This window comes from Botrytis deweyae, assembly GCF_014898535.1.
Source record: "Botrytis deweyae strain B1 chromosome Unknown BDEW_005, whole genome shotgun sequence".
NCBI classification, from domain to species: domain Eukaryota; kingdom Fungi; phylum Ascomycota; class Leotiomycetes; order Helotiales; family Sclerotiniaceae; genus Botrytis; species Botrytis deweyae.
The window spans coordinates 794,116-807,107 of record NW_024066212.1 but is presented as its reverse complement, the minus strand read 5'-3'; the positions used below and the strand labels follow the sequence as shown (position 1 = coordinate 807,107).

The following is a 12,992-nucleotide window of genomic DNA, read 5'->3' as shown; positions in this document are numbered from 1 at the left end:
CTTTGGATACCTAGGTATATGATAGTAATAATACAAAAAAACAAAAGAAAGAAAAGAAAGAAAAAAATCCACACACACCCTCCACTCCAGACAACCCAAAACTTTTCGCTCGTTTGCTGAACGCTATAGTATGATCTCATTATCCTGTTTTGTAGCTACAAACCCTCCTCTCCAATACAGAAATATAAAAATGAACACCTCTTCTCCTTTCCCCAAACCTCCAACTGTCGTAAGATGAAATATTTTAGACAACCACCACTTTACAAGCCCGTTCACATCAACAACCCAAAAAGTACAAAAGAAACCTGTAAATACAGTAATCCCCACCCACCAAGACTCATTCTCACACCCGCACTCTTCTTTTTCGCCGTCTCTGTTGCACCTCCAGCACCCACAGTCATAGTACCTACGACCACAATCCCTGTTCCTCCCGCAGCCAAACTCAATATGTCTCCACCCTCCGTCACTGTTCCTCCAGCCGTAAGCGTTTTTCCCCCAATGACAAAGCTGCTCAACGGAACTACACTTTGCAAAGAAGCAGTACTTGTTACAAACCCACTATTTGCATTGACTACCACCGCATTTCCAGTAGGTGATAATGAAACTGTAGATCCATCGACTGTAATAACGGAGCCAGGTTTCAGGGTTTGACTACCGATTACAACTCCAGAGGCGGAATTTTTAGTAAAGGTCGAAGATCCAATTACCACGACGTTTGAAGGAAGAGAGGTAGTACTACTAGGAGGAAGAGTAATAATAGTACTTCCCTGCGTAATCGCACCTCCAGGAGTCAAAGTGGCGCTTCCGATGACGAAGCCGGATTTAGTGAAATCGGCTGTTACACTAGATGTTCCGACGACAACGACACCAGGGATGGGTTCAGTGGTGGTTGACAGAACGACCTTGGCAGCATTGGACGGAGTGGACGTGGACGTAGTGCTTGTGGTTACGCCATTGATGATGACTGCAGAGCCGGATGGAGCAATGGAGATACGTTCACCACTTACCGTGGCTTCGGAACCGGGTTTTATCGTTTGTGAACCGACTACGAAGTTGGAACTTCCTTGACTGAGAGTCAGGGAATTGAATACAACGGGAGCGACAGTGGTTTGGCCAGGTGAAGGCTTGATAGTTGTGGGAGTCATAGTCGGGCTGGAAATTGCAGTGGTCACATCGGGATTGGTCTTTACGCCGGTGGGTGATACTTGGATGCTGGAAATAATGGAAGCGGTGTCAGATGCTAAGGGTGATTTTCCTGTGCCGCCGGTTTGGATTCCAGGATTACTAGCTACGGGTTGGGTACCGATTATATCATTCGTTCCAGTGGTTGGAAGAGCTGTACTTTTGTCACTAGGTAGTCCAACTGGAATTCCAATAGCAGGAGTAGTAGATCCAGTAGATGAAGATGGAGATGCAAGACTTCCAGTTGCAGTGTTAGTTGGATTGCTTATTGGAGCTGTATCTACTGGCTTTGTTCCAGGAACAGATACAGGGTTTGTAGACACAGGTGGAACTGCCGTCGATCCAGGAACTGTAGATACTAGTGGTGATGTGTTTGTAGTATTATCAGCTGGCTTAGTTACAGGAATAGATACTGGATTTGTTGTAACAGGCGGTGATACATTACTTGTTATCACTGGTAGCGGTACATTGCTCATTGTTCCAACTGGATTAGATAGAGGCGGTGATGCAATTGATGGAGAGACTGTTGATCCTGTTGGTGCCACATTGGTCGCAATATCAGTTGGTTTTGTTCCGGGTACAGATACGGGATTTGAAGTTACTTGTGGAGTTGAGATCGCCTTGGCAGTTTCAGCCTGAGCTTTAGTAGTTGGCGATGTTGTTGGGGCAATATTTGAAATATCTCCTCCGCCATTACTAGTGTTTGAAGTCACAGGACTAGTCGTAGGCGAAACAGGTGAGTCGGGTAACTTTGTAGTTGTTGGATTTGAAGTGGCTGCATCAGGTGACTTCATAGTTCCTGCATTAGTAGCAGGAGAGTCAGATGGCTTCGTCGTAGCCGGTACGATCGGTGTGCTACTTGCTAAGGCCAAGGTAGGAGCATCGGGCAATTTAGTGGTTGCCGGATTTGAAGTAGGAGCATCAGGTGATTTGCTCGTAGCTGGATTAGAAGTAGTAGGAACTGCAATGGATCCAGGAACCGTAGATCCTGATGGTGGTATATTGGTTGTAGTATCAGCCGGCTTGTTCCCTGGCACAGATACAGGTTTTATTGGATTACTGGTGGCAGGAATCGATGGAGATGTATCCTGAGACATGCTAACCGGGTTGGTTGTTTGTATACTGGTTTGAGAAACTGAAGTAGGGGCATCTGGCGATTTGCTGACTGGATTGGAAGTAGCTGGATTGGAAGTAGCTGGATTGGAAGTAGCTGGATTGGAAGTAGCTGGATTGGAAGTAGCTGGATTAAAAGTGGCAGAATTACTATCAGATGTCTTACTAGTAGTTTCAGCCGATTTTGAAGTGGCAGAAACACTCGTCGAGACTACAATACTAGTAGGCGAGACAGAACCCGGTGTCTTCGAAGTGGAAAAGAATGAATCAAGGGTGATAGTATGTGGGCATACTGGTAAGACTTGACCTAAAACCGAGAGGGTTGCCGTACAACCTGAAATAACACTCGTATTCATTTCTGTTGATGATGGTTTAGAGAAAGAAGTTTGAGTGGAAGTGGTTTTCGTGCTTGATTCCCCTTGTGACGACGCAGATGTCTTTGAGGAATGTGACTTTAATGATTCTGATTTAGTACTTTGGCTCGAAATCTGAACCTTACTTGTAGGTAATGTAGTAGGTTCTGTTACTTCTTTTGCCGTCCCTGTCTTAGAAATAATCTCTGAAGTTGAAAACTTTGTTGTATGAGAAGTCGTTAATTGCTTATCAGATAATGATTTGATAGACGAGAGAGACGACTTCGAGGTCTTGGGGGTTTCACTGGTAGTAGAAGAAGTATCACCTGTAGTCTTACTGGGTAATGAAGAGGATATATGAGAAGCCCTTTCAGTTGTTTTTGTAGTCTCAGTCTTTTCTGATCGATTGGAGGAGGCAGTGCTACTTGAATGGACTTCTGAGGCCTTAATCGATGTAGATACTCCCTCTACTGAACTGCTATGCTTTGGAGTTTCACTGACTGATGATTTGACACTTGTTGTAGCAGTTTCAAGTACTCGTGTAGAGGTGCTTAACTTCTCAGTGGTACTTGCAAGCTTTGTACTTTGAGAAGTAGTTTCCGGTTTTCCTGTAGCAGAAGTCTCGGCAGTTTTGCTCGTGATCTTTGTTTCCGACGTACTACTTTGTCCTTGTACACCCGAGCTATGAGATGTAGTATCTGATTGCTTGATTACAGAAGAAGATTGTCCTTGCACACTCGAGCTATGAGATGTAGTCTGTGACTGCTTAATTCCAGACGAAGAGAGTGACTGTACACTCGAGCTGTGAGATATGGTAGCGTCAGAAATTGGGCTGTGAGTACTCGACTGCTTCCCCGAAGATGACTCTTGAGTGGTTGGAGTAATCTGAGTTTTAGTCTTTGACGATACTACAGTTGGTTGAGTTACAGTAGTAGAAGAACTGGATTGTAATTCTTTGGTCGATTGATTTTGAGTTTGAGTCGGTGCCCCAGACGCTTTTGAGGTTGAGAGGCCTAGAACTGATGAAGCCGATGAAGCGGATTTGCTTATTTCTGATTTGCTTTCTTGCGTTGTTTGAGCAGAAGACGTCTTTGAACTTGCAGAAGTTGAGAGAACCGATGAATTTACCGAGAGGGATAGGCTTGACTCTGATTTGCTCTCACGTATTGTCTGAATAGACGATCTTGACGTTTCGGAGGGTAAGACTGCAGTCGTAGTAGGTACTTGTGCAGAAGGTGTTAAACTGAATTCCGATTTGGCTTCGGTTGTTGTTTGACCAGAGGAAGGCCCAGGTGTCTTGGACGTCAAGATATTTGACGATTCCTTTGAAGGCTCCGAGCCAATCTCCGATTTCGAATCACGTGTCGATTGAATAGAAGTCTCAGAAGCTCTTGAAAGAGAGCTAGATGTAGAATTTATTGAAGATCGGGTCAAGCTATCTTCTGATTTGGACTCATGTGTTGACTGAAGAGAAGATTCGGATGTTTTTGACGTCAATGTCCCTGATAATCCACTTGAAGATACCAAATTAGCATCAGAGCTAGGTTTTGAATTTAGAGCAGTAGAAGCTGGAACAGTTGGCTGGGAGACTATTGTTCCAGAAGATGTAGAGAACACAGTCGTAGATGGAGCAGAATTGGAAGTCCTGGATGCGATAGACTCGCTCTTGGTGGTAGAAATAAGATTTGAGGATAAAGAATCAATAGACTTTGATGTACTAGAGATAAATGAAGGATCAGACTTTGATATATCAGTATGCGCTGACGAGGCAGATGAGCTGATGGTTTTTGAAGATGCAAGGAGTTTGGTCGATTCAGCTGACGGTACTGTCAGTGTGAAAGCTTGCGTTGTTGTCGTGCCACCAGATAAAGTCGTCGAAGAAAGTGTTTTCGAAGACAACCCAGATGTCTTTGATAATGAAGGTTCACCAACTATAATTGAATGCGAAGCAGTGGATGCGGTTGAGACAGTTGAAGGCTGGGTTGGATTACTGAGAGTTTTTGATGTCACTAAACTTATTGGCTCAGTTGACTTTGAAGTGGTAGTACTAGAAGCAATAGCAGTATTTGAGAATTTATCGGACGCTTCAACAGAAGCTTTCGAAGACTGGAGTGATAAAGAGGCTGAGTGAGAACTAGTAGGACTCGATTTGAGATATGTGTTGGAGATGGTAGTGTGTACCGATTCTTTCAATATGGATGACTTGGCTGAGGTTGCAACGGTAGCCTTTTCAGAAGTAGATGCCTCAACGACAGCTATATTAGTATGTGGAAGTGATGTGGGTGTATGGACGATAGTGACAGTGGTAGGACAAGCTTCTCTTGCAGCTATTAAGGGCTGGCCGCTTGTTGAAGTGACTGTTGCCGTACAAGAGATAGACAATGTGCTAGATGAAATGAGTGTGGTGGTCGGAGACCCTTTTGATAATATGGTAGAAGAAGTTGTATGCGACGATGAGGTTCCATTAGTATACCTTCGAACTACATCATCTAGGAGGAAAGAACATATCAGCAGATGTAACACTTAACGCCACAAGATGAACCAATCCCACAAATCAATATTGACTAGTCTTACCTTGGTCTAGTTTAGAAGAAGCGGTTACTTGATCTAGAAGAGACAGGGTGCCTAGAAGAAGAACTGGCAAAACTTTCATGGTGAAAACGGGACAATACGCCGGGCATCAACCCATTGATAAAGTCTTATGAGAACATAGAATTAAAAGAGACAAAACGACGAGAGAAGGAGGAAAAGAACAGAATTGTAAGAGGAGGAGGTTCCTATATTCTTCTTGAAAGAAATGAAACCCTGGGGCTGAGTACCTAGGTAGGATATTGCTCACCCACAAGCCTGCATCACGGAACAATCTCATGATGAAATTTGGAAATATATTAAACAGTTGGGTTTGTAGGTGAAGTCACTTGGTAGTTGAGAAAGTAACAAGTTAGATCCCCATCCCAAAAATTACAAGGGTGGTTTTCCCCTTCGCGATGGAATGGGAGGCTGATCAGCGAGATCTTCATTAAATTATTTGCTGATGCAAGAGTCGATGCTGTGCCTGATACTAATGGGCCTGCATCGTAAATAGAGTGACTTGCTCCATTCGGCAACTTAAATCCATCGTAAGCAACATGCGAGGGCCAAATATAGAGCCTCCATTATTCGTAAACAAATGAGTGGAAGGAGCGGTAGGTTGAAGGATCAAATAAGATCAAGGAAGGTCACGAAAGCGGCTGTGCCAGTCTCCAGTTTGTGATGGGATGATTAAGACTCGGTTGAAATAAAATACCGTAATCTTAGTGGACACTTCAGAGGTTCAATATAATAGATGTGGCCCCCTGCAGAAAAAGGTACACTGCGTAAGGGGAAACAACGAAGCACCCGAGGCACCCACAGATAACGATAGAAACCGTTTTCGACCAACCTGGAGTAATAGTGAGGTGTGGGTGCACTGTGAGTGTGAGTGTGAGTGTGGGTGTGAGTATAGTATGGGTGCGATGCAGTATGCTGGCTGCGCATTCTTCTCTCTTCCTCTCTAGCTCTCTTTCTCAGGATATTTTTGGAGGCGGAGATATTCTGAGGTGACATCGCTCCATATGACCAGAAACCTTGAAGTAAGACGGAATTTCTAGAGATCTGGTAGACACACTTAAACAGGTACCTTCGTGCGATAATGTGATTTGTTAGATTAGCAGCACAGTGAGAGGATCAGTAATGTAAGACTCAGGTGGCAAATCTGGAAATGTATAACAAACTCATCATTTCCAGAAGTCCAAACACTGCTGGAAGTGACGTGAGGAAGGGTTTTTTTCCAGCACGATATCTGCTGTACGGGTGCACCTCCTCGTATCACATTGCCCAAACATGCGTGTGAAAACTGGGAATCACCGGAGGTTACAATAGAAGATGGCTTATAGAACCAAAAATCAAATACGGCTGCCTGCAACGTGCGTGTATGAACGAGTAGTCGCACAGGAGACTCGAATAAATTGGAGAATGGCCTCTTTGGGGGCTCTTTACGATGGTGATGATGATGATGATGGTGGTGGTGTGGTGGTGGTGGTGGTGGTGGGTAGTCTCGAGGCAGTCTCGTAATGGAGTGTCTCGAGTGTGCTGCCGCTTATACCCGATTTCATAATGTGTATTCAAAAGAAAAAGCACTTTTTCAATATCATCTAATCAAAATTCCGAAAATCAAAAACTTCAATTCTATTAATATAATTCCAAATTGAAAAAACTTTGTATTATAATATAAATCTTAATTGATAGAATCAATAAATAAAATATGAATAATATTGATTGAAAATTTATTAAATTAGAGGTGATTGAATGAAATTATGATTTTTTGTATAGTTTTTAGATTTTTGAATTTTCGAAAATTAGATTTTTATTTAATCATTTTCAATTCAATGAATTTTTAATTAATATTATTTACATTTTATTTATTGATTTTATCAATTAAGATTTATATTATAATATAGAGTTTTTTTAATTTGGAATTATATTGATCGAATTGGAAGCAATCATATTGTTTTTTATATAAGGTTTAGTAAAAAGTTGATTAGATCAAAAAAAGTTATATTTTGAATATATATTATGAAATCGAGTATATAAGAAATCTTTAGCTACTAAGTCTCTAGCGTATAATTACTTAAGTTTAGGATTTCTTGAGACCTCACGATACGATATCAATATCATAATAATATATATCATACTAGAGCTCTTATTAATATCTATTATAATATCGTAAATATTGTCAGGGAGCGACCACCTGACAGGGTTTATATAGTAGATCCACTGTTCCGAAAGCATTCGGAACACTCCACGCTTTTGTGGGTTAGTAGTAAAGTGAATCAACCCTAACAAATATTACAATCATAGTCACCCAAAAGCACAATCAAATATTATACTCAATTTCATAACTAGCTTCCAAAGAAAAAAAGTACTTTTTTCAATATCATTTAATCGAACTTTTGAAATTGAAAATTTAATTCGATTAATACAACTCCAAATTGAAAAAACTTTATATCATAATATAAATATCAATTGATAAAATCGTTAAATAAAATATAAATAGTTTCGATTGGAATTTCATTGAATTAAAGATAGTTGAATAAAATAATAAGTTTTTATATAGTTTTTAGGCTTTTAAACTTTCGAAAATAGAATTTTTATTCAATTATTTCCAATTCAATGAAATTTCGATTGAAATTATTTATATTTTATTTATCGATTCTGTTAATTGAGATCTATATTTCTATATAGAGTTTTTTCAATTTGGAATTGTATTGATCGAATTGAAAGCAATTGAATTATTTTTATATAGGATTTAGCAAAAAGTTGATTAGATCAAAAAAAGTCATGTTTTGGAAGCTAGTTATGAAATTGGGTATATAAAAGACAAGTAGACCAGCTTCTACCGCGCCTCCGAATCCGACAACTCCTTTCCATTTCAAAGTAACAATCCACATGTCAACAAACCATTCCATCTTTTTCAAATCTCAATTACCACCAAAAAAAAAACTAACCGTCTGACATTCTCACTCATCATCATCCCTATTCCACGTTTTCGTAAGGATTCAACCTCGATTAATCCAATCCTTTGGAAACAGGGGTCCTTGGTTTTATGTGGAAATCAAATGACACGAAGATATCGTTACATCGTCGCGGATTTGAAGAATCAACCCCTTGGTTTCTTTTGACAAAAAAGAAGCGGAAAGGCCAGGGTGGGAAATACTACCTAGCTTTGAATTGCAATACAGTATCGCATTATTTTGCAATTGATAACTTGAGAGCTTCACTGTGGATTTGGAATCCAGATTTAATGGATCAAAAATCAATTACCTCGGTGGCCGTGTTATGAAAGAGAGCCTCGTTTTACCCCAGGTTTATGTTTCAAATACGCAACTGAAATCATTTTCCTACAATTCTCGGGATTCCTGATAGACTTATAATAGAGTACAGTATGGGGACCTCGGAATTACCTTCAAGCTCCCTTGTCATAGCTACACAGAGCTACACAAAAGCTTCATAGAGATCTTACCAGTACGGTACCTTTTGTTTTCGTCATCTATCTACCAAGCGAGGATAGATTTCGGCCCCAAGGTTATACAGACTGGTGGACCTATTGTCTTATGAATCTCCCGCTTCTACAAAATGGTGATTGAAGATTGGTCAGTCATATACCACATATAGTTCATGACAAAGCCGAAGATGAATCCTTCTCATTAATTATGCTAACTGTCCAATCTCGCCCCTCTCTGTGTGTAGCACCATTCTAAGCTCTAGGCAAATTTGATAGAAGCTGTTTTTTCCTCCTCCTATCCATCCGCAGATCCTGGCAGTTGCAATTATCTGACACACGAAATGATAGTATGGTAGTATCATATAGGTGCCCGGTACGCACAGCACGTTTTTTGAATCCTCCAAGTTCTCGACCTTTCCTACGTACACTACATTTCTTTTAGACTTTCCCGTCTTGATGCAGATCTTGTCGAAATTTGTGTTCAAGTTACACCTCGTTCGTGCCGTTTGAACCTGTTTTCGTCTGTTCTCTTTTCTCTTTCTTGTCTCTCCTTACCAGCTATTGTATCATAGCCAGCATGTTCTGTCTTTTCAACAATTATTAATCTTATGAAACTCTCCTTAATGATATTTTCCAATGCCGATGTCTTCTTGGAGGTATCTGGTCTTCGCCCTATTGCCTATCCTCGGCCTTCCTGAGCAGACTTTGGCTTCAGCAACTTCATCAACTTCGTCAACCCCTGTTCCTCCTCTCACTGTTCTTCCAAGTGGTAATTGGTAAGTTTTTGTCGATCCTCAAGCGTCTATCAAAGTACATCACTTATTAACGATGTCATTAGGAATGGTATTGACGGGAATTGGTCAAGCTTCTGGCTTACAGTGGGAACACCTCCTCAACCTATCTTGGTCTTCATATCAACAGCAAGTAACCAGCCTTGGGTCGTATCACCAGATGGCTGTACTTCATCAGACCCAGGAACATGTTATAGCTCGAGAGGTTTGAATTTTAATTCAAACTCGTCTACCACATGGTACGTGGATTGCATAAAATACTTTGTATAATCATGGCATTAACAAGAGTTTAGGGTACCAAACACCATTAATCCCGGAGGTGAATTTGCTTTGGAAGTTGAGTCTAGTCTAGGCCTTACTGGCAATGGAGACTATGGCAACGATACCATCGTGTTGGGATCCCCGGGCAGTGGATCTCCCTCCTTAAGCTCACAAGTGCTCGCAACGATCGCCACTCACGACTTTTGGCTGGGTCTTTTTGGTCTTAATCCGGCACCTACAAATTTCTCGAGCAAAACTGAAGCTGTCCCAAGTTATATGTCCAATCTCAAGTCTCAAGGCCATATCCCATCATTATCATATGGTTACACTGCAGGTGCTTATTATCGTAATGGTGGGGGAGCCAATGGTGGAGGAGTCTTAGGCAATCTTACTTTAGGTGGTTATGAAGAATCTCTCTTTGTACCAAACAATCTTACTGTCGATTTTGCCACTTCTGGCGATGACTTAACGATTGATGTCAATGCAATCACGATTAAATCACCGAGCGGGACGTCGCAAGTCGTATCATCGCCATCATCCTCTTTTCCAGCTTTCATTGACTCATCGGTCCCATACCTATATCTACCGACAAGTATATGCCAAAAGTTTGAAGAAGCTATTGGTATTACCTATGATTCAGAATCAGAACTGTATTTACTGACTGATGCTCAACACACTGCACTTGTCAACCGAAACGCCTCTGTTGTATTTACTCTCACAAATTCGACGTCCAAAGCCATGGTAAATATCACACTCCCATATGCTGCTTTCGATTGGTGGGCCGAATATCCTCTTGTACAAAACAGTACTCGTTATTTCCCACTCAAACGAGCAGCCGATAATTCACAAATCACACTTGGACGAGCATTTCTCCAAGAGGCATACCTGATTGCTGACTACGAACGTTCCCAATTTTCCATTCATCAACGCAATTGGACCACATTCTATCCCACCTCAAATCCAACGCCAATATTTCCCCTTAACAACCCCGCACCATTACCTTCCTCTTCAAAGTCAAAGATTTCGGCTCCTGCCATAGCAGCCATTGTACTCGCAATTCTTGCTTCAATAGCTTTAACACTTTGTCTGACAATTTTCATTCTTCGCCGTGTACATCAACGCAAACAAACTCCTGGACGGTCCAACACCGTTTCCACCTTCGCATCAACTTCTCGAAGTCTCTCGAAAAAAGAATCGTTCCGATCTGCTCCCTCTTCTCCTTTGCCTCTTCCCTTCATCTCTAGCAAAGACAAAGCGGACAAAAAATCTAGGCACGTCTCTAATGCGCCTTCGGAGCTAAGTTTCTTCGACAAGGGCACTAATTCTGTTCTTTTAACACCATCCAATCGCTCATTGGTGTCTCTAAACATTGGTAAAGCCATTGGAAGCCCCAATCTCACACTCAACCCTCAATATAACAACTCCGGTGTTTCTATCTCCCGAAATCCCAGCCATAGCAATGCAGCGGATACTATCCTCAACAAAAACCTCAATTTGGTCCCCGCTGAACCAAAACCCGCATTCCATCTCGCAAGTCTTTCTACACGTCGTAAAGAGCGTAAGAAGAAGAGAAAAGAAAAGGCTCAAGAGATATATGAATTGAGTGGTGGTAGCGATGCTTTATGCTGGGCCGAAATGGATGAGATGGATGAAGAACTAGAGGAAATGGACATGGATAGCCGTGCAAGTAGTCCTGCTTTAAGCGCACTTAGTTTTGCAAGCGATGCCGCTCTCATCACATCTAATCCCGAAAAACCAAAACCATGGATGGATAACGATCGTGAAATCCGTGGGAGTGGAAGTATCATGAATATGGGCATGAACCGAGACAGTGGCATGGAACGCATGAATCGAATGGACAAAGAAGCAGAAGCATATCGGGAACGAAGCGGCGGTCATAGTCATCCCGGGACGGGAAATGATACTGTGACGACGAACAATAGTCGTGGGAGGGAATCACACTTTACGAACACTACGATGGGAATGGATACTCCGACCGATGGGGTTGGAACGGGGGGGACCTGGGAATTTGAAAAATACTTGGATTCGAGTAGATTGCCTTGGGTGCAGAGAGGAAGCGGTTTGGGCGTGGTGATTGAGCCTCCTTCGCCGGTGGCGCAGCCTGTTGCGGCGATACCGGCGTTGAGAGAAGGAGCTCAGACCCCGGGTAAGAAAGTGGAAATTGTGAGAGATTCAATGAGGAGTCCGGGACAGAAGAGAGAAAGTGAGAAAGGGGTTATTTGGGGAAGATTCTGAGATCTTTTGCTCGCAGACTTGTTTGATATCCGTGTTGATGTCACTCTGTGATAATGTAACACATTTTGTAAGTTAGTATTTGGAAAAGAAAGAAAGGAGAAAAGAAAATCGGAATACTTATGGATTAAGAATGGGAGGGGTTTAATATATTCATGTATTTGCATATCATTATCTTTTTCTTTCTACAGGAAATTTTGGGAGTCGGGATATAAGCGGGACAAGGCTTTAGGAAAGGGATTTGGAAGATAGTTTCATGATTTGATACCTGGGTTTGAAAAAAAAACATGTGGAATTTGAAGGAAGGGGTTTATCAATTTCTTATGGATAGGTATATTGTTTAGCAATTGAGAGGAATCATATGAATCATTGATATCCAATAGATTTTCTCGTGCCCGATAAAACGCCATCTTCATTGTCTGAATAGCTTTCCACCAATGCCGTTTGTGGATTAGATCATCGTTGACTCCATCATTTTCCCACAAATCTCCTCTCAGCGTTTCCTTGACATACACACTCGAATTCTACAACACCATCCATCAATACGTATCATCGCCAACCACATCTCAAGTCCCCATCCCAAAATCCAACCCTCATACCTCCCCCCGCCCAGTATAAGGCGGCGGCGCCCCATGTGTCTCCACCTCTCCATCCACCACATCTACCTCATCGTATCCATTCCTCTCATCAATACTATTAATTCTCTCTCCCCCGTCTACTCCCCCAACAACATCCCCATCCCCATCCCCTTTCCCATCCCCTCTCCCCCCAACCTCACAATACCCCACCCCCCCTCTTCTAAGCGGCAACACACCTCTCAATCCCTTCCCCCGCCTTCCAACCCCGCCTCTCCGGAGAGGAATTCTGGTCCTCGCTTCTAACTCATTGATTCCTTGAGCTTGAGGAGATAACTGTGCGTGTATTTGTGTTTCGGTGTGTGTTTGATATTTACAAACGAGGAAGAAACTGATGATGAGGAAGAGGAGAATGAGGAAGATGGAGAGGAGAATGTAGCCC

General features: G+C 42.1%; 2 protein-coding genes across 2 annotated transcripts; one reads left to right on the top strand and one right to left on the bottom strand.

The window, feature by feature from the left end:
- Window positions 1-272: 272 nt before the first annotated feature.
- EAE98_002887 (uncharacterized protein) lies at window positions 273-5,301 on the bottom strand (the record flags this gene model as incomplete). Its single annotated transcript, XM_038950507.1, has 2 exons — window positions 273-5,137; window positions 5,223-5,301. 2 exons carry the CDS (start codon window positions 5,299-5,301, stop codon window positions 273-275), a joined length of 4,944 nt encoding a protein of 1,647 aa, XP_038813036.1.
- A 3,589-nt stretch (window positions 5,302-8,890) lies between these two features.
- Window positions 8,891-12,341, top strand: EAE98_002886 (uncharacterized protein). Its single transcript, XM_038950506.1, has 3 exons — window positions 8,891-9,446; window positions 9,509-9,700; window positions 9,755-12,341. Exons 1-3 carry the CDS (start codon window positions 9,307-9,309, stop codon window positions 11,976-11,978), a joined length of 2,556 nt encoding a protein of 851 aa, XP_038813035.1. The 5' UTR covers window positions 8,891-9,306; the 3' UTR covers window positions 11,979-12,341.
- Window positions 12,342-12,992: the final 651 nt, after the last annotated feature.

What these genes read in the sequence shown, in the direction of transcription:
- EAE98_002886 (XM_038950506.1), top strand. Translation starts at nt 9,307, where the DNA reads ATGCCGATGTCTTCTTGGAGGTATCTGGTCTTCGCCCTATTGCCTATC. An exon ending in GTTCTTCCAAGTGGTAATTG is followed by an intron (nt 9,447 to 9,508) that starts GTAAGTTTTTGT and finishes CGATGTCATTAG; the next exon opens with GAATGGTATTGACGGGAATT. An exon ending in TCAAACTCGTCTACCACATG is followed by an intron (nt 9,701 to 9,754) that starts GTACGTGGATTG and finishes ACAAGAGTTTAG; the next exon opens with GGTACCAAACACCATTAATC.